The sequence below is a fragment of the Culex pipiens genome, chromosome 2 (genome assembly GCF_016801865.2).
Source record: "Culex pipiens pallens isolate TS chromosome 2, TS_CPP_V2, whole genome shotgun sequence".
NCBI lineage: Eukaryota > Metazoa > Arthropoda > Insecta > Diptera > Culicidae > Culex > Culex pipiens.
The window spans coordinates 117301573-117323765 of record NC_068938.1 but is presented as its reverse complement, the minus strand read 5'-3'; the positions used below and the strand labels follow the sequence as shown (position 1 = coordinate 117323765).

General features: G+C 37.8%; 1 protein-coding gene and 1 pseudogene across 1 annotated transcript; both read right to left on the bottom strand.

Moving 5' to 3' along the window:
* LOC120417941 (uncharacterized) overlaps positions 1-22193 on the bottom strand; it is a 158616-nt pseudogene that overhangs the window by 20676 nt on the left and 115747 nt on the right.
* Positions 15223-17488, bottom strand: LOC128092820 (uncharacterized). Its single transcript, XM_052707591.1, has 2 exons — positions 16130-17488; positions 15223-16024 (listed from the first exon to the last, which is right to left on the bottom strand). Exons 1-2 carry the CDS (start codon positions 16470-16472, stop codon positions 15336-15338), a joined length of 1032 nt encoding a protein of 343 aa, XP_052563551.1. The 5' UTR covers positions 16473-17488; the 3' UTR covers positions 15223-15335.

Sequence of the window (22193 nt, the reverse complement as noted above, 5' to 3'; positions counted from 1 at the left end):
AGGATTTTTTGCTAAAAGTTATTAGCTTCACAAAATGACCATATTTGCGCGGCCTGCTCAAAGGAGCAGCTTTTGGAATTTAGCCTAGGTCAATCTTTGATTTCGGGGGGTAGCCCCGAGGCCGTATATGGATCACCCAAATGCGCAGCCAATTCGAAGAAGGCATCCTTGAAGAATTGCGGTTATTACGCCTTTCTCCCTTTCTTGTCAATATTAATGATTGCAGTACATCCGAAAATGTATAGCCCAAATTAAAGTCGTCAGGACAACTGAGTTGCATTAACCGCACAGAATCTGTTAACGGATCACATTTAACAGAATCAACAGGAGAGGAAGGATGCGTGGACATTAGACTGGCTCGTCGTTATATGGAAAAATAAAAAAAAATAATCAAATCAAACCAGAACTAAATTTGTTTATGCCTTTTGGGCCTCAAAACAACACTCTAAAATTTGGGAGCGATTGGTTGCGTCCACACTTTGCGCATTGCATTTCAATTTTGTAAGGGATTTATTATGGAAAACCCCTCTTTTTAACATATTGATTTTTATCATTTTTACTTTCCACTAAAGTTTTCAAACCAACACAATAGCGTTAAAATCGAGAAAATTCTCTAAAACCTAATCCTCAAAACTGATCTAAACTGGTCTAAAACGTTTTTTTAATCACGTTTTAGACCAGTTTTTAGCACGCTGTATCTTTTGACAGGAGTAAGATAGCACAATACTTTCTTCGGGAAAGTTTTAGAGAATTTTCGTAATTTTAACGCTATTGTATTGGTTTAAAAAATTTTAATGGATAATAAAAATCAAAATGTAAAAAGAGGGGTTTTCCATACTAATTCCCATACAAAATTGAAATGCAATGCACAAAGTGTGGACGCAACCAATCGCTTCCAAATTTTGGTGTGTTGTTTAGGGGCCTAAAAAACCGAAAAAACATGCTCTGAAAAATCGACCATCTCGAACCATCCTAGTGTACGAACCGTAAGAAACACTCCGAATCAGTTAGGTGTGGTGTTTTAGTGTAAGTTTGTGCAAAATATCATATTTTTATGGGGGAAGCGGAATTGGGGAAATTGGGATTGGAGATTTGGAAAGTGGAGTAGTGGAGGATCATTTAATTTACGATACCGTCATTTGGGGCGAATCGGGACAGCTGTTTTGCGATGTTATAGCCTAATATTTTAATTTGTTTGAGTGATTTCGGGTAGACCAGATTCAGAGCAACAAAATGTGTACCACCATTTCCAAATTTGAAGCATTTAACTGCTCTAAAACGTGCTGTCCCTATTCAGACTGTAGTCCCGTTTCGCCCCAGATGACATATAATAAGGCCATTGCAAATATTTTTTAGTCCCTCCACTCTGAACATTGCCGAGGGGGGGGGGGCGGTTTTGCACCACCTATTGGGCACTACGCACCACGCCAATATAACTATATACGCGGTAGGGTACTTCCCTGGTCGTTCGCTGTGAGTGTTCGATTGCCGACACTCTGTTGAAGGTTCGGCTATGGGTAGTATGCTTATTAATTTTGCGACATCTCATACACGTAGAAAAAAGAGTTCCCATAATCGTGAACAAGTGTTCATGAAATTCGGAACCAGGAACAAAGTGTTCAAATTCCATGGTACGATTTTGAAAAACGTACCATGGAATTTGAACACTTTGTTCGTGGTTTCGAATTTCATGAACGCTTGTTCACGATTTTGAGAACTCTTTTTTCTCCGTGTACCCTTGATGCCGTGACGGTTGAACAAGGGCGTCTGTGTGATGTGTCCCTACACCCGTTACAAAATTCCATTGATTTGGGGATGGGATGGGAATCTTCTTTTGATTTAAGTACTGGTATTTGAAACAACAAAATTCGTACAAAAAAAACATATGTACGTGGGTGTACAGATTACTGAACATAAGATAACGAACTGTTTGATCAAACGAACACCTGTGAACTGGACCAAGCTGCCGGCGGGTATGAGAATTATTCATTCATTCATTCACCTATTGGGCACTACGCACATTTTGTAATGTAACATTAGAGTGTAATATGGTTGTATGAAAAAAAAATAAAGTTGCCCAAATTTAGTGAGCACAGCAAATTTTCAGTTCCTTATAGGGTCCTAAACAACTCCTCAAAGTTTGGGAACGATTGGTTTAGTCCTCACTTTGCGCAAAGCGTTTGAACGCTAAATCGGCTAACGGAAACAGAAAAAGAAAACAGCCTCATTCGAGGTCTGATTCTGATTCTGAAAGTGAGGTCTATCCTCCAATTCCATTGGCAAACAGTTTCGGTGTTTTATCTGAAACTGTTGACAAGGATCTTTCTCCTCGTACTGAGCCTTCTGCCGTCGAGAAACGAGTAAAGGCTCCGCCAATTGTAGTGACTTCCGTCTTCGATTTGGCCAGCTTTCGAACGCAACTGAAGAATTGCAAGGAAACTTGCAATTTGAAGGTTTCGTTCCAGCTTGGTCGAAGAGGAGAATGTCGCTTGTTGACGGAATCTTTACAAGATCACCAAACTTTTGTTGGTTATTTGAAAAACCACAAACACAATTTCTACACGTATGAGACCAAGAATGCTCGTCCATTCAAGGCGGTCCTGAAAGGTCTCTCCAACGACTTGTCGGTGGATGAGATCAAAAACGAACTTAAGGTGTTGCTTGGATTTGCCCCATCCCAAGTAATACCAATGAAGAAAGAAACAAACGGGATTATTTCTCGTTTGGTTTGACTTCACAATTTTATCTGATTCATTTCAACAGAAATGAAATCAACAATTTGAAACTTTTGGACAAAGTACAGTTTTTGTTCCATGTACGGGTAAAGTGGGAGCATTTTAAGAAACATGGCGGTAATGGCCAGAATCTGACCCAGTGCTGACGTTGCCAGGCATTCGGTCACGTTACTGATCATTGTGCCATGGTTCCAAAATGCATGGTTTGCGGGGATTCTTCTCACGACAAGGACAATTGTCCCGTGAAAGAAGTCACCCAATTTAAATGTGCAAATTGTGGTGGAAATCACAAATCATATTTCTGGGATTGCCCCATCAGAAAAAACGTTTTGGATTCTCGTGCTAAGCATCAGCCGAAATCCAAACCGAAATTTTCTCAAAGTCAGGTTGTACCTGCAACTAACCCTTAAAGTACCACGTGGAAGTTTAATATTCAAAAAAATCATATCTCGGCCCCAATTCAACCAATTTGATTCGTTTTGGAATCGTTGGATCGGCCTTCCAGGGAAACACGGTGCTCTATGAAGAAATCCGATCCGAGCCCTTTGGCCGGAGATATTCCGGAATTCCGTGGACCAGATCGGGTCCAGGGTAGCCAGGTTATTTTTCTTTCTACAATAATTATTCAAAAAGTTGTAAATAAGTAAACTTTTATAGTTTTTTATTCATCATAAGTCACAGGAAGGTCATTCCAAAGCATTGGAGCAATTCTGAATAGGATGGACACTTTGTCAATCACCCGGAACCGGTTCCGGGTTCCGGTTTCAATCCGTAGGTATGGCCAACATACTATTTTTGGCGAAATGGAGCATGCGACATGTCAAAGTTCATGAAATTATGCCACGAGTCCGTATTAGTCTATACAAAGTCAATCTGACCCCATGTGGCCAACCGGAACCGGTTCCGGGTTCCCGGTTTCAATCCGTAGGTATGGCCAACATACCACTTTTGGCGAAATGGAGCATGCGACATGACAAAGTTCATGAAATTGTGCCACGAGTCCATATTAGTCCATACAAAGCCAATCTGACCCCATGAGGCCACCTGGAACCGATTCCGGGTTCCCGGTTCCAATCCGTAGGTATGGCCAACATACCACTTTTGGCGAAATGGAGCATGCGACATGTCAAAGTTCATGAAATTGTGCCACGAGTCCATATTAGTCAGGATTCCTGGTTCCAATTCGTAGGTATGGTGACTGAGGTGGCGATTTGGAAGCCCTCGTTCTCATCACTACACACAGGACCAGGGTGACCCGGTAAAGCAGGAGAAGTTGGGTGAACCGGCGATACAGTTGCACATTGCTAAACACATTGCCCATCTACAAAATGTGACAGGTCATTTTTCGACGTGTGAGTGTGCAAGTGTAGTAGTGAAAAAGAGATTCCGCAGAATAATCAAGATGATGATTTTTTGAAATTCCATCTTTCGTGCGTGAGAGAAGAGACCCATGGTCCCTTCCGATTTTTTCTCTAGCTGAGCGTCAACAAATTTCTTTGGCGATGAATCTTTCATCGCTGGAAACGAATCATACTAAAATTTCATTTATTTTTTGGAGAAACCCTGTTTGGTTCTCTCAAAACAATATAAGAAAAAAAAACACATTTTGATTATTTTTTGAAACTGTGACTCTTGCTAGGACTCTTTGAACCTTTACATAAAAACATATACAATTGTAATGTTATATAAAATGTTACAATTTCGATCACGCCCCCACTTTTGTAATTTTTACTAACGACGCTCATGAATAATGACGACAGGAAGCGTGTCAGCATAAACGGTTGCTGCTGTAAATTATAGTTGAAAGAAGTGATTTTTTGTGATCAAGTTTTGTGATGTGGTGCAAGAATGTCCGGAATGGACGACAGTTTTAGCGAGTACGAAGAGGAGGAACAATCGGACGATGAACCTATGCCAGAGGAAGAAGATGGATCGGATCATGAGACGATTTCGGACTTGGACTCAGACGAATCCTCGATCGAAGAACCGGATTGGTTAGTATCATTGAAAATATTGAGCAACATAAACAGCATAAACCATTGTCGTCACAGCACTAAAATGAAGTTCGTATCTTTTTTGTTACGCCAAAATTCGGTTGCACAACGGATGCCCAAGTTACTCGTCGAACAAAGTTTATCATTTGCGTAACGTCAAACCAGCAAAAAATTACTGCCGGATTTTGTCCGGCTCTCTTCCGGATCTTACGTTACGTGTATAAGGAGTGTGAGGGGTAGCTCACGTGCTACATTTGTTACGATGGGGGTAGTGGGAAAAGGGGTCAAAAATCCTAAATTTTGCGTTTCGTAATAAAAGAACGCTTCCTAATTGGTTATTATTTTCTACGTTTACTAAACATTTTAGCGAACGAGATGGTCATTTCTGCGGCAAGGATGGGACCAAATGGTCTAAATCTCCGCCGGAAGTAAGAAAACCGCTTGGTTCTTTCGATTACACCAATGCTGGCCTCACGGATCGATCTAAGCTGCTCAAAACTGCTGCCGAGTCATTTTATCAAACGTTTTTGCTATCTCCCTCTTATGAGAGAGCTAGACAAAATACCATTGAAATAGGCAACGGTATTTCCTATGCGGCTGCTGTTTCAGGTACATCCAAAAATTTCAAATCCTCTGCCATTCTTCCTGAAATTGGCAAGGTACCTCAAATTCAATCTGAAAAAATTTCGGCTGGCAACGCTTTGGGATCTTCTGATCTCGGCGATGTTACGTTTGAAAAAATGACGTTTTTGCAAAACTCACTGTTTGGTTTGATTTAAACAATGAGTAATGCTACATCCATGATGGAAGCAATTCAGATTGGATTAAAATTTGCGAATGATGTTGTTCTTACCCTGAAGTTTAATCATGGATCTAAGTAATTCCATCAATATTATGAATTTTAATGCTCGCTCTTTAAAAGCAAAAGAAAATGAATTTTTCAACTTTTTACGAGTTCATAACGTGTAGCTGCACACAGTTGAGCCTTGTGAGGGGTTCAATGACAGGAGTGAAACTGAAATCCAGGCGGTTGAGGATTGACTGACGTCGTCAGCTCAGTCGATATTGATGCATCCGATTCGATGCTGCGGTGGCAGATGAGGACCAACGATTATTCTCTCCAGAACCCGGTGAGCGCGTTTCATGTTGACTTTTCAAATATGTGTGTGTTTGTGTGGAGCTGGATGAATGAGAGATGTTTGTGAGCGCCACTTGCGCGTGAGAGCTGTCAGAGCACATGAGTGCCATTCACTCTAAGCACTCACTGAGGGGTGAGTTAATGCATTTAGCACGCTTGTTTGGAACTATCCATTTTCTTATATTAGTGGAAACTCAACCCAATTTGAAGTGGGGAGTTGTTATCGCTGATATTATTTTATTTTATTTGTTTTCTAGGAAATTTTAAACGAGAAATGTTTGTTAGGAAATATAGTGATCTTAAATTTGGTACTTAGTCTCCGATTTTAAACCAATAGTTGATATTTTGTAAATTAAGTTGTTATTCAAACTTCTTGACAATTTTCAAAACAAGCGATGTTGAGCTTTTTTCAATATTTCAGTTTTGATCATAATAATATTATGTTAGTGAATTTTCGTGAAGTCCACGATTCACATGCAACTTTGAATTTAATATTTCAAGCATCTGTGATGGCTCCTGTGTGTTTGAGAGTGTGACTGAATTTATGTTTAATGCATGTCTACATCCGCGTAACTGGAATTTGGATGGTGGGGCAGGGCACACGCCTTGCAGAATTATTCGTGTTTCGAGCGTAATTTTTTCAGTGATAGGTGTTTTTTTTTTTGTGCTTCATGTTAAATTGTGCAATTATTTTTCAAATAATGTGTTAAATTTTCAAGGTGAAAAACTCATTTCTATAGAATTGTTTATCAAAAGACACGCTGAAATTTAGGATAGACCATTAGCGCGCGTTTTAGATTTTTTTGATTCGATTGTGAGTAGCGGTTACTCTGCAACGTGTTTTTCGGAGCCTTTTATTTGATATTTTATTTTCCATAAGTCCTCCTTTTATCATCGTTGATCAGAAGGCACGCCGCCGGTTTAGTTCTTTTAATTTATTGTTTTAATTTCATTACGTGGTGTCCTGTTTGATTAGTGCAGTGCCTATGAGGACGCGCAGACCTTTTTTTCGTGTTATTTTCATCTCTGTTGTGTCGCTGTTTGTGTGCATGGGGTGATTGGTCTTCTTCTTCTTCTTTTTTCTTTATTTTAGTTCGCAACGAGGCCGATGAGTTTTTTTTGTTCTCTGTACATAGTTTTCGATAGAAACGATCCGAATTTTCTTTTTTTCGAGACAAGCAAGTCGTATTGCTGGATTAAGTCCTTTCTGTATCATCGATGATCGGAAGGCACGCCGACGAATATGTTTTAAGGCTTATGATATAAAATCATTTTAATGAGTAAAGCCCTTCTTACATCACCGTTGATCGGAAGGCACGCCGACGAAGAATTTCTGGAGGATCGCGGTCGAATTAATACTATATTTAAAATTCTAGATAGCTATCTTTCGGATTCGATTGTGAGTAGCGGGACTTCGCGGTTACTATGCAACGTGTTTTTCGGAGTCTTTTTATATTTTAAATTTATAAGTCCTTCTTTTATCATCGTTGATAGGAAGGCACGCCGCCGGTTTAGTTCGTTTAAGTTATTGTTTTAATTTCATTACAATCGGTTACGTGGTGTCCTGTTTTCTTTTCGTTTATATTCGTTGATCGTAATAATTTATTCCAACTGGCAGCTTTAGTATTAACTCATCTACTATTTTTGACATTTGCTCGCGTTATCTTAATTGTACCAACAGTAAAAATATACTGATAAGTCCAGCCCATAGCACTACCGCTCGGTTGGCACGCGTTCGATTAAAACAAACTTTTTAAATAATCAATTATTTATCTTTCCGCAGCCGGCTGCCTAAGATTTAAAATTTTCAACCGATAAACAAAATGCTCATGGTCACATCACTGCCACTCGTGAATCCTGACCTCATACCCATCTACTAACCCCCTCAAAACTCATGTGATACTTTGTCGGAGAAGCAGTCGATTGGGCGGTCTCTATCACTCAAGTATCGGACTAACATTCCCATCCACTTCCCCGTGACTCTACCACTGGTCGTGGCCGGCGCCGGTATTGATCAGCATGATAGGGGCCTTTGAGAAGTTGCGAAGCGAGGAAAGATAGCACCCACTCATCTTCCACGGCTCGTGGATGTAACTTCTGGAGGTCCTGGTCAATAACGGAGTAGCAACTGCGGGTGGGCACCTATGCTTATGCTTATGCTTTTTACGAGTTCATAACGTGCATATTGCTGTTATAACCGAAACATTTTTAAAAACTGGTACTTATTTGAAAAGTAATCCAGATTATAAAGTTATAACTAATAACCGAATGAATCGAAATGGCGGTGGAGTTGCAATAGTTATCCACCGTAGTATGACTTATAACACGTTACGTGACTTTAAGTTAAAAGTTATTGAAAGTTTGGGCATTGAACTTGAAACTTCTTTTGCGAAAATTATGATTGCAGCTGCATATTTGCACTGCGGAAAATAAAAATTATTTCAAAGGGGATTTGAATAAACTTACTTGGCATAGATCTCGATTTTTGATCATCGGTGATTTTAATGCCAAACACCAATCTTGGGATAATTCAAAAGTAAATTCCAATGGTAAAATTCTATTCAAAGATTGCACTTCTGGTCTTTATTCGGTTTTATACCGAATGGGCCAACTTGCTTTTCTTCTGTTAGAAATCCATCAACAATTGATTTGGTTTTGACAAATCAAAGTCAGTATTGTGGTCCTTTAGTGACTCATGCTGATTTTGATTCTGATCACTTTCCAGTAACATTTTCACTTTCTCATGAAGCAGTTACCAGACCCAATAGTTCTGTGTTTATAAATCACAAAGCTAATTGGGACAGGTATCAGCATCATATTGAGAATAATTTAAATCATGATTTTGTTTTAGAAACCAAAGCTGAATTGATTCAGCCTTGGAATCTTTAGCTAATGCGATTTTGGATGCTAGGAATATTGCTATTCCTAAAGAAGTGGCAATTCTACCTATCTCTATTCTATGCCTAAACGGTTCGCGAATTCAAAATGCGTTTTTTATTGTGAAATGTAATTGTTAATATGGCAAAAAGTGTTTAAATCATCGCGTGTGTACATTTTCCTTGTGAACAAGTTCGAGTTTAATGGATTTCCCAAGAATCCTGGGAGAAATCAGTGAAATAAATTTGGTTTCCAAGCGTCTCCAAGATGACAGCTTGATTTTGAAGTGGCAGCAGAAACAGAAGACGTGTGCCAGTATTGGTGGTGGTTCATCGTGCTGGGAAGCACACGATAGTATTAGTGCGACCGTTTGGTTGTGGGAGAGGGAGGGGAATTCGAGAGAGAATTTATGCTGCTCTCTTTTGGAGTGTGTTGCAAACTTGCCGGTGACGCTATGTTTATGGGTTGCTGCGATGAGAACAGCCTGCCAGCATAAAACATGGGTGCGGAAGAGAGCACTGAAGAGACCTGAAAGCTAGAGCGAGATATTTGTCCAGTCTGATCAGTCTGATGAGCATCGGTGTGTTGGCAAGAAAGAGAAAGCAGTTTTAGCGTTTGCTCTGATGCGAAGATGACTGAAGTGAGGAAGAAAAAGAAAAAGTTTTTTATTTGTTTTGATCGGTTTAAAAAAAATTTGAAGGCAAACGGCAAAATCTAAAAAATGGGTGTCAATTCCGGTGTCCGAGAATTCACGGAAATATTAACCTCCGGTTCGAAAATTTGGGAAAAATGTTCGTTTTTTCGTGTTCTTCGTGAGTGGCAAGGGTTTAAGTGCGCGCGCTTTCACTATTTTCTTTTGAACTAAAGTGCTTGGTGCGGTTGAGGTGGGTTCCTGCGATGTTCTTGCAGATTTTATGATGACCTGTAACATCCGACGGGAGTCATCAATTGCGGCTGAACGCCAACGCCATGATCGATTTGGTCAAGCCCAATGCGAGTGCAATCGATGCCGGTGCTGCTTTTCAGGTGAGAAACTTCCAATTGGAAATATGGAGCAGCCGTGCCTGACTGGTTCGATTCCCATCTGCTCCAAACGATAAAGTTAAGGAAATATGAATTTTTGAAATTCTAAACATGAACGAAACATCAAAGTCGCTCTAACCGGGGTTCGATCCCCCGTTCTTTGGATTGGTGAATTAAGAATACTATTACTACAAACTATATACGCGCTGGGTCTTTGTCCATTTGACAAGGGTTCAGAAGTTCTAAATAACGTTTGAATCCGATTGATGCAAACGTTTTTTAGGGCGGGGCTTGTCGATTCAAGCTGAGGTACCTCGCGCTCGGCTAGCCAGCGTAGAAATGGGTCACCGAAGCTCGGCAGAGCTAACACCGTCCAAATGCCTATGCGAGTTATTTGCATGTATAGGATGTCAAATCTAAAATACATGGAAACAACTCAATTTGTAAGAGGCGGCCGCGTGGTCCCGTTTGGTTGGTTGCACACACACACACACAGGAATATTGCTATTCCTAAAGTCCAAGTCAAATTTGATTCTCCCATTATTGATGACGATCTTCAGCTTCTGATTCGTCTGAAAAATGTTCGCCGAAGACAGTATCAACGTTCTCGTGATCCTGCACTGAAGCGAATTCAAAATGATTTGCAAAAGGTTATTGACCACAGATTCACTCTCCTGCGAAATGAAAAGTTCGCAAGAGATGTCGAACAAATTAAACCTTATTCCAAACCTTTTTGGAAACTTTGTAAGGTTCTTAAGAAACCTCAAAAACCAAATTAAAAGATGGTGATAATATTATTTTAACTAATGTGGAGAAAGCTCAAAAACTTGCTCAGCAGTTTGAGAGTGCTCATAATTTCAACTTAAATGTTTTGAATCCTATTCTGCCGTTCTACGCATAATTGTCCCATGTCATTTTTGGACGATTCTGACTTTTTATCATTTTTAAGCTTAGTTTTACGTATACTTTCAGAAAAACACATAAAATCTAGTACTTTGTTCAGAAAATCATTGAAAACAACACCAAGTCTGTTTGTCCCATCGTTGAATTTCTACGCATAATTGTCCCACCAAGTATTTTCTATCACGAAATCATGAGTTTTATAAGGGAGATCTCGTTCCTATTTCCGCTTCAAGACATTGGTGGAAGTGACAAGCAGAATTTTTTGTGAAATTTTTGAAATACGTCTTCCACGACTCGGAAGAGATGCTCCACCGGAAGGAGATGTCAGCAGCGACAAGAAAAATAGGAGCTTGTTAACCTCACGAAGTGGCCACCAGCTTAGACGTTCCTGTGGTTCCACGTCTTTCAATAATTGTCGAAGCAGATGTGGGTGGCGTTCATCATCCAGCCACTTTAAAGTTGTGGGTCGCTTGCAGTCATTCGTGCGGTACCAGGACTGCTGCCGGAGGTTTTGCTGATCAAGGCAGGAATTCAAGATTTGTAAAGTTTCAAGTGTCATGTTGCGAGGCGATCGAAATTAAGCTGTATCCAAGATTCTTCGTATTTGGTGAGAGCTTTCCATTTTTATTTTTAATTGACACTTTCATTCACTCTAACATCCATACACTTCAGTAAAGACAAACCACGCCAATATTACTATATACGCGGTAGGGTGTTCCTTTGGTCGTTCGCTGTGAGTTGTGGATTGCCTGCTTCTCTAATGAAGGTTCGACTAGGGGGGCATGCTTATAAATTCTCGTCGCTCCATACCCTCAGTGACGTGATGGGAGCAAGGGCGTCTAAACAAAGTGTCCCTACACCCGCTACAAATTTCCGGTGCTTGGGGAGGGGAAAGGGGTTTCTTTTTATTCTTTGGGCCGGTATTTGTAGCACTAAAATTCGTGCAAAAAACTTATGCACGTGGGTGTACAGATTACGGAGTAAAAGATGATCGAATTGTTCACCTAGCGCTCACATGTGTTTCGGGACCAAGTTGCCTGCGGGTATGGGGATCATACATACATACATACATACGAATCATGAGTTTTATAAAGCATTTCATCTTGTTTACCTGTTTGCCTGCAAGAGGATGACAAATAAGGGTGATAAAATGTTAACCGGGGTGATTAGGGACATATAGGGCGAATAGGGACCCACGGGACAATTATGCGTAGAAACACAGAAATCGATCGTAAAATTTCAATCGCGTTTTTCTCAGTTGCCCTTTTTTGAACATAGGACAATTATGCGTAGAACGGCAGTTTTGAAGATCAAATTTCAATAGAATTTCAGAATATTTTTGAACAAGAGTTTTCATCAGATGATGTTTTTAATACGGATCTGAATGAAATTAAACCTATTATCAAAAATTTTAAAAATATGAAGGCCCCTGGCGAGGATGGCATTTTTTACATTTTAATTAAAAAATAACCTGGAGCAACTTTAAGTAGCTTGGTCAAAATTTGCAACAAATGTTTTGATTTGGCATATTTTCCCAGTAGTTGGAAAAATGCCAAAGTAGTTCCGATTTTGAAACCGGATAAAAATCCTGCTGAAGCCTCAAGCTATCGGCCCATAAGTTTGCTTTCATCTATTAGTAAATTATTCGAAAGAATAATTCTTAATAGAATGATGACGCACATTAATGAAAATTCAATTTTCGCTGATGAGCAGTTTGGATTTCGCCTTGGGCATTCAACTACTCATCAGTTGTTGAGAGTTTCAAATTTAATTCGAAGCAACAAATCTGAGGGTTATTCTACTGGCGCTGCTCTTCTAGACATAGAAAAAGCATTTGACAGTGTTTGGCATAAAGGTTTGATTGCAAAATTGAACAGGTTTAATTTTCCGATTTATATCGTGAAAATTTTCCAAAATTATTTGACGGATCGTACTCTACAGGTATGTTATCAGAACAGCAAATCTGATCAACTACCTGTACGTGCTGGCGTCCCTCAAGGAAGCATTTTGGGTTCAATTTTATACAATATTTTTACTTCTGACTTGCCTGATTTGCCCCCAGGATGTCAGAAATCACTTTTTGCTGATGATACAAGCATCTCCGCCAAAGGTAGAAGCCTTCGTGTCATCACAAGAAGATTACAAAAAAGCTTGGATATTTTCAATTCTTTTTTGAAAGAATGGAAAATTACTCCAAATGCTGCAAAAACTCAACTTATTATTTTCCCTCACAAACCAAGGGCTGATTTTCTTAAACCAAAAAGTCATCACATTATAAAGATGAATGAGGTAAATTTAAAGTGGGAGGATCAAGTGAAATATCTTGGACTTGCTTTTGACAAAAACCTTACTTACAAGGATCACATTGAAAGTATCCAGGTTAAATGTAACAAATATATTAAATGTTTGTATCCACTCATAAACAGGAATTCTCGACTTTGTCTCAAGAATAAACTGTTAATTTATAAACAAATTTTCAGATCTGCCATGCTTTATGCTGTGCCGATCTGGACAAGCTGTTGCTCAACAAGGAAGAAAAAACTTCAGAGGATTCAGAACAAAATTCTGAAAATGATTCTGAAACTTTCTCTCTGGTTCAGCACCAGTGAACTTCATCAATTAGCCGAAGTTGACACTTTGGATGTTATGTCCAATAAGATAATGGATGCATTTCGACAAAAATCATTGCAGTCTTCAGCTGCATTGATCCGCTCTTTATATAGTTTATAAGTTAGTTTTAAGGTAACCCTTTTCCCTTTTGTAAATGTAGGACCTCCTACATTTGAAATCACTGAATAGCGAAAGCTACAATATTTCATGAATAAATGAAAGTTGCTAGTATTTAAAATTGAGGTGAAAAGTCATCGATTGTGATTGGACGCTCAATAATATTTTAACTGAATGAATGTACATTAGGGTGGTCCAAATCTGGACTTTTTTGGGGCTACCCCCTGAAATCAAAGATTGACCCATCACTAGGCTAAATTCCAAATTTGAGCTCATTCTGACCACGGGAACCCCTCCCTCCAATCGCTTAAAGTTTGTATGGGAAAAATCGTCAAAATGTATGGAGAATAGCAACTGTTTTACTTGTTTACCTGTGGAAGGCGCCATAATCATCCGATTCTTACCATTTCTCAAATGTAGAACCTTCATTAAATTTAGAACAACTTTCCCGAAGACACCATATTTTTAGGATTTTTTCCCGCGAAGTTATTAGCGCCCAAAACTGACCCTTTTTGCGCGGCCAGCTGTAAAGGGCTACCTAACAACGATGTTTATTTCCAATTCGTACACGCACGTGCTCTCTCTCAGGTTCAAACTCTGTTACGAGCTTGCTCGTCTGCCTGCCTGCCTGTTTACCTACAAGCGCGCGCTGTTTCTCTGCTTGGACTTTTGTCGTCGTCGTCGTTTTCGTTTGCTATCCGCTGCGCTGCGTTCTTGACATGTTTATTCTAATTTTGAACTAAAATACCAGGTTGCGTCTTTCAATTACGAAATATATATATATATATATATATATATATATATATATATATATATATATATATATATATATATATATATATATATATATATATATATATATATATATATATATATATATATATATATATATATATATATATATATATATATAGCAATTCCCCACGAAAACAGCATGGAAAAAAACAAAAGTGCTCGGATCGGGCTCAAAATTTTTCTGGGGGTTCCCTGGCCGAAATAATTAGACCTGGATTAATGTAATTTTTATTCGCACCAGTGTCTATTAATAGCCGAATTTTTCCAAAATTGTTTGATTTTATTTCGTAGTAGGGGAGGAAATTATTAGTTAGGTTTCGTTCTCCAATTCGTCCGTTAAACAAAAATTTAGATCTTCGACTTCCTCAGGTGTTTGTTCTACTTCTTCTTCTGTTTGAATTTCTTCAGGAGCTTCATGATAATTTACGCCACCTTGTCTATATATATATATATATATATATATATATATATATATATATATATAATATATATATATATATATATATATATATATATATATATATATATATATATACAGCAATTCCCCACGAAAACAGCATGGAAAAAAACAAAAGTGCTCGGATCGGGCTCAAAATTTTTCTGGGGGTTCCCTGGCCGAAATAATTAGACCTGGATTAATGTAATTTTTATTCGCACCAGTGTCTATTAATAGCCGAATTTTTCCAAAATTGTTTGATTTTATTTCGTAGTAGGGGAGGAAATTATTAGTTAGGTTTCGTTCTCCAATTCGTCCGTTAAACAAAAATTTAGATCTTCGACTTCCTCAGGTGTTTGTTCTACTTCTTCTTCTGTTTGAATTTCTTCAGGAGCTTCATGATAATTTACGCCACCTTGTCTATATATATATATATATATATATATATATATATATATATATATATATATATATATATATATATATATATATATATATATATATATATATATACAGCAATTCCCCACGAAAACAGCATGGAAAAAAACAAAAGTGCTCGGATCGGGCTCAAAATTTTTCTGGGGGTTCCCTGGCCGAAATAATTAGACCTGGATTAATGTAATTTTTATTCGCACCAGTGTCTATTAATAGCCGAATTTTTCCAAAATTGTTTGATTTTATTTCGTAGTAGGGGAGGAAATTATTAGTTAGGTTTCGTTCTCCAATTCGTCCGTTAAACAAAAATTTAGATCTTCGACTTCCTCAGGTGTTTGTTCTACTTCTTCTTCTGTTTGAATTTCTTCAGGAGCTTCATGATAATTTACGCCACCTTGTCTTTGTGGATAAGGCCACCGATTTTGTCTAGTTTGGGTCGATGGGTCGGCTTTTATTTGAAGAAGCTGGGGTTTCGATTGAGGAAACGATGGTTTGAAAAAAGGTTTGGATGGCCCTGGTTGAGAATACGATTGTAATGGTATTTGTTGATTGTTTGGTGTTGTAGATTGGGAAAATGAATTATATTTGACAACTGGGCCATATTTATGAGATGTAATTTTATGGCTATGGGTCGTCGTTCTCAAGCGTTGTTTTTTTCTTTGATTTGCGTTAAATTGATCAAGTGTATTCTGATAAGCTTCTAGCAATGATTTAGGCTGGGATGTTCTAGTTAATGTTGAATATGGGTCATTAAGCCCATCAATAAATGAGTTCATAATCATGTTCTCATAATTTCCGGTTAGTGTTCTGGCACAACTTTCCAATTCTCGATCTATAGATATTTTGGCGGTAATGTCAGAGAGTAATTCTCTGCATTCTTTGTAAAATTGGACAATGTCTTTTGCTCCTTGCTCCAGGTATGAAATGTTTGTGACGAGAGTGCTCAAGTCTCTCTTGTCTCCTAATTGATCAATGAGCGCGGTTTTTATGGCTTCCCAATCGGTAGGGATGTGGTTCGCCACTAAAACATTGTTTGCTTCATCCAAAATTTTGTCACGAATAACACTGATCCATAGTGGCCATGCCCTTTTTCGGTCTCTCTCGGATGGGCAGTCTTCAGAAGCAAATTTTACTTTTTCTTCTACAGACCGGATCCAAGTAGCAAGTGTTTTTGGGTCCCCATGATAGGGTACGATCATTTTAATAGCATCTGGAATTTTTGAAGCTTTGAAATTATTTTCAGGTATTGGCATTTCTACTGCAGCTTCGGGGTCATCAGAAGGATCCCCGAATAATTCGTTTTCATTACGACCTTGTAACTCGACAATTTCCAATCGTTGCCGCTCTAAATCTTCACGAAGTTTGTCTAAAGCAGCTTGAATCTCTTCCGCCATTTTACGTGTTAGCATAAAATCACGACTGAGAAAATAATTTTGAAAAAGCGATTTAAAAATTAATTTTATAAATACAATTTTGCTCCTCTTCTGATTTCGTTACACTATTTCGTTTTGATTAATTTTTCACTCACTTTTCTTCTGTTTTCGTTAAACACAGATTTTGATTAAATTTTTCTTTAAACACGACCAAGATGATAATTTTTGAAAAAGCAAAAAAAAAGAAAATCTTGCAGCTAAATTTGACACAGTTTCTTTCTCCTAAAGCGGCTTCACTTCTATTTCCGAAAGAATTTATTATACTATTATATTTTCTCACTCACCGCTAATCCTTGATGTTCCTTCAAAGATGGGTTCCTTCCGGGTGAGTTGTAGGTTCTTCGCTCCGATCGGTGGTGTGTAATCGCGAAATCCAAGTCCGATATCCCCTCGGTTGCGTTCTCCGTTCGCCAGTATTCTGCCGGTGCTGGTCCCGCCGCTGAATTTCACTAATCACTCTTTCCGGGTGAGCTGTAGGTTCTCTGCTCCGATTGGTGGCGTGCAATCACGAAATCTAAGTCCGATATTCTCACGGTTGCGTTCTCCAATCACTAGTATTCTTCCGGTGCTGGTCCCGCTGTTAAATTTCACTAATCACTCGCGCACTCCACGGGCAGACCACGACTGCGCCACTTAACAATCTGGTAGTTCGGAATGTTTTTTTAAAAAATTTTGAATCCCGGACTGAAGGTCCGCTCACGTCGAGGTAATGAAACTGAGTGATTTATTAGAAGCAAAATGAAATTATACAGAGGCCTGCGCTAGTCCCTAAAGTCCCTACGCAGGCAGGAATGCTGGCTGGGTGCTGAGTTGCTGGTGGTGTCCGATGCCGTTGCTCATGCCGTCGTCGATCAACAGGAAGTGTCGGGTGACACTGTGCTGACCTAGCCTTCTCGAAGAGTCTCCAACGCTGTTGCTAGCTGCTGCTGCTGACGATTGAGCTCTTCCAGTTGCTCAAATATCGCAGGTCCAGGTTGTTTCGTAACTTATATATATATATATATATATATATATATATATATATATATATATATATATATATATATATATAATATATATATATATATATATATATATATATATATATATATATATATATATATATATATATATATATATATATATATATACAGCAATTCCCCACGAAAACAGCATGATTCGAAAAAAAAGTTCTCCGATCGGGCTCAAAATTTTTCTGGGGGATCCTTAGCCGAAATAATTAGACCCGTATTTTTTTGTTTGGCCATTAGGGTGACCTACGCCGTGTTAGGGTGGTCCGAAAAATGGCAATTTTCGTCGATTTTCACAAAAACCACTTTTTTCAAAAAATCATATCTCCGCGCCATTTCATCCGATTTTAGCTGTCCTAGACGCAAAAGAAAGGTGATTAGTTTGGCTATTTGGGAAAAATAGTAAGAAGTTTCGAAAATCTAGCTTAAGATTTGAAAAGGTCATATGAAAACTTAAAATGCTGTTTTGAAGGTCTCGGGACCAAAGAGCCTATGTCTGAAAATATTTTTATCGGATTCCTCGGAAAATTTCACATAACATATCAAAAAATGGTGAAGTTATGTTTTCGATACTCTGAGATACGATTTTTTGAAAATAAAAACTGTGTTTTTCGACGCGCCACGCGCAAAAATTGGAAAATGACGCAAACGGGGAAAAATCGACTTTTTTTCACTAAAACTGCGATAACTTTAAAATTTCAGCGATGACCTATACATGTTAGGGTACTAAAATTTTCGTAATTAAAAGACGCAAAATGGAATTGCTGTATATATATATATATATTGTCTTATGCGCAAATGAAAGGTGATAAGTCGGCCTTTCGAAGAAAAATAGTAAGAAGTTTCAAAAATCTAGCCTAACTTATGAAAAGGGCGTATGAAACTTTAAAATGCCGTTTTGACGGTGTCTGGACCAAAGAGCCTATGTCTGGAAATATTTTTATCGGATTCCCCGGACATTTTTACATAACATACTAAAAAATGGGAGGAGTTCATTAACAGGATTCCGAGATATGATTTTTTGAAAATAAAATCCGTGTTTTTTGACGCGCCTTGCGCAAAAACCGGAGAATGACGAAATTGGCAAAAAAACAACTTGTTTCACTAAAACTGCGATAACTTTAAAATTTCAGCGATGACCTATAGATGTCTGGGTACCAAAAGTTGCGTCTTTTAATTACAAAAAATTTTGAAAATAAAAACTGTGTTTTTCGACGCGCCACGCGCAAAAATTGGAAAATGACGAAAACGGGAAAAAAATCGACTTTTTTCACTAAAACTGCGATAACTTTAAAATTTCAGCGATGACCTATACATGTTAGGGTACTAAAATTTTCGTAATTAAAAGACGCAACTTGCTATTTTAGTTGAAAATTATAATAAACATGCCAGAAACAACGCAACGGACGGCAAACGAAAACGACGACGACGACAAAAGTTCAAGCAGAGAAACAGAGCGCGAGCTTGTAGGCAAACAGGCAGGCAGGCAGGCAAGCAAGCTCGTGAGAGAGTTTGAACCTGAGAGAGAGCACGTGCGTGTACGAATTGGAATTAAACATCGTTGTTAGGTAGCCCCTTACAGCTAGCTGCGCAAAAATGGTCAGTTTTGGGCGCTAATAACTTCGCGGGAAAAAATCCTAAAAATATGGTGTCTTCGGAAAAATTGTTCTAAATTTAATGAAGGTTCTACATTTGAGAAATGGTAAGAATCGGATAACTATGGCGCCTTCCACAGGTAAAAAAGTAAAACAGTTGCTTTTCTCCATACATTTTGACGATTTTTTCCATACAAACTTTAAGCGATTGGAGGGAGGGGTTCCCGTGGTCAGAATGAGCTCAAATTTGGAATTTCGCCTAGTGATGGGTCAATCTTTGATTTCAGGGGGTAGCCCCAAAAAAGTCCGGATTTGGACCACCCTAATATATATATATATATATATATATATATATATATATATATATATATATATATATATATATATATATATATATATATATATATATATATATATATATATATATATATATATATATACAGCAGTTCCATATGAAAGTTAAAGAAAAAAAATAAAAGTGCTTCGATTTGGCTCAAATTTTTTCTGGGGGTTCCTTGGCCAAAATAATTAGACCCGTATTTTTTTGTTTGGTCATTAGGGTGGCCTACGTCGTGTTAGGGTGGTCCGAAAAATGGCCATTTTCGTCGATTTTCACAAAAACCACTTTTTTCAAAAAATCATAACTTCGCTCCATTTCAACCGATTTTAGCTGTCTAGGGCGCAAATGAAAGATGATAAGTTGGACTTTCAAGAAAAAATAATGTGGAGTTTCAAAAATCTAGCCTAACATTTGAAAAAGTCTTATGAAAACATCAAATGCCGTTTTGACGGTGTCTGGACCAAAGAGCCTATATCTGAAAATATTTTTAACGGATTCCTCGGACAATTTTACATAACATATCAAAAATTGGGCGAGGTTCATTAACAGGATTCAGAGATATGATTTTTTGAAAATAAAATCCGGGTTTTTCGACGCGCCGCGCGCGAAAACGAGAAATTGGCGAAATCGGCAAAAAATCAACTTTTTTCACTAAAACTGCGATAACTAGAAAATTTCAGCGATGACCTATAGATGTTAGGGTACCAAAATTTTCGCAATTGAAATACGCAACTTTTGGTACCCTAACATTTATAGGTCATCGCTGAAATTTTCGAGTTATCGCAGTTTTAGTGAAAAAAGTTGATTTTTTGCCGATTTCGTCAATCTCCCGTTTTCGCGCGCGGCGCGTCGAAAAACCCGGATTTTATTTTCAAAAAATCATATCTCTGAATCCTGTTAATGAACCTCGCCCAATTTTTGATATGTTATGTAAAATTGTCCGGGGAATCCGTTAAAAATATTTTCAGATATAGGCTCTTTGGTCCAGACACCGTCAAAACGGCATTTGATGTTTTCATTAGACTTTTTCAAATGTTAGGCTAGATTTTTGAAACTCCACATTATTTTTTCTTGGAAGTCCAACTTATCATCTTTCATTTGCACCCTAGACAGCTAAAATCGGTTGGAATGGAGCGAAGTTATGATTTTTTGAAAAAAGTGGTTTTTGTGGAAATCGACGAAAATGGCCATTTTTCGGACCACCCTAACACGACGTAGGCCACCCTAATGGCCAAACAAAAAAATACGGGTCTAATTATTTTGGCCAAGGAACCCCCAGAAAAATTTTGAGCCAAATCGAAGCACTTTTATTTTTTTTCTTTAACTTTCATATGGAACTGCTGTATATATATATATATATATATATATATATATATATATATATATATATATATATATATATATATATATATATATATATATATATATATATATATATACAGCAATTCCCCACGAAAACAGCATGATTCGAAAAAAAAGTTCTCCGATCGGGCTCAAAATTTTTCTGGGGGATCCTTAGCCGAAATAATTAGACCCGTATTTTTTTGTTTGGCCATTAGGGTGACCTACGCCGTGTTAGGGTGGTCCGAAAAATGGCAATTTTCATCGATTTTCGCAAAAACTACTTTTTTCAAAAAATCATATCTCCGCGCCATTTCATCCGATTTTAGCTGTCCTAGACGCAAAAGAAAGATGATTAGTTTGGCTATTTGGGAAAAATAGTAAGAAGTTTCGAAAATCTAGCTTAACATTTGAAAAGGTCTTATGAAAACTTAAAATGCTGTTTTGAAGGTCTCGGGACCAAAGAGCCTATGTCTGAAAATATTTTTATCGGATTCCTCGGAAAATTTCACATAAAATATCAAAAAATGGTGAAGTTATGTTTTCGATACTCTGAGATACGATTTTTTGAAAATAAAAACTGTGTTTTTCGACACGCCACGCGCAAAAATTGGAAAATGACGAAAACGGGAAAAAATCGACTTTTTTCACTAAAACTGCGATAACTTTAAAATTTCAGCGATGACCTATACATGTTAGGGTACTAAAATTTTCGTAATTAAAAGACGCAACTTTTGGTACCATAACATCCATAACACATAGGTCATCGCTGAAATTTTAAAGTTATCGCAGTTTTAGTGAAAAAAAGTCGATTTTTCCCCGTTTGCGTCATTTTCCAATTTTTGCGCGTGGCGCGTCGAAAAACACAGTTTTTATTTTCAAAAAATCGTATCTCAGAGTATCGAAAACATAACTTCACCATTTTTTGATATGTTATGTGAAATTTTCCGAGGAATCCGATAAAAATATTTTCAGACATAGGCTCTTTGGTCCCGAGACCTTCAAAACAGCATTTTAAGTTTTCATATGACCTTTTCAAATCTTAAGCTAGATTTTCGAAACTTCTTACTATTTTTCCCAAATAGCCAAACTAATCACCTTTCTTTTGCGTCTAGGACAGCTAAAATCGGATGAAATGGCGCGGAGATATGATTTTTTGAAAAAAGTGGTTTTTGTGAAAATCGACGAAAATTGCCATTTTTCGGACCACCCTAACACGGCGTAGGTCACCCTAATGGCCAAACAAAAAAATACGGGTCTAATTATTTCGGCTAAGGATCCCCCAGAAAAATTTTGAGCCCGATCGGAGAACTTTTTTTTCGAATCATGCTGTTTTCGTGGGGAATTGCTGTATATATATATATATATATATATATATATATATATATATATATATATATATATATATATA

Coding starts and splice junctions, on each gene's coding strand:
- LOC128092820 (XM_052707591.1), bottom strand. CDS start 16,472: ATGCTAACACGTAAAATGGCGGAAGAGATTCAAGCTGCTTTAGACAAA. Junction 16,025..16,129: donor GGCATGGCCACTATGGATCA/GTGTTATTCGTG, acceptor TTGATCAATTAG/GAGACAAGAGAGACTTGAGC.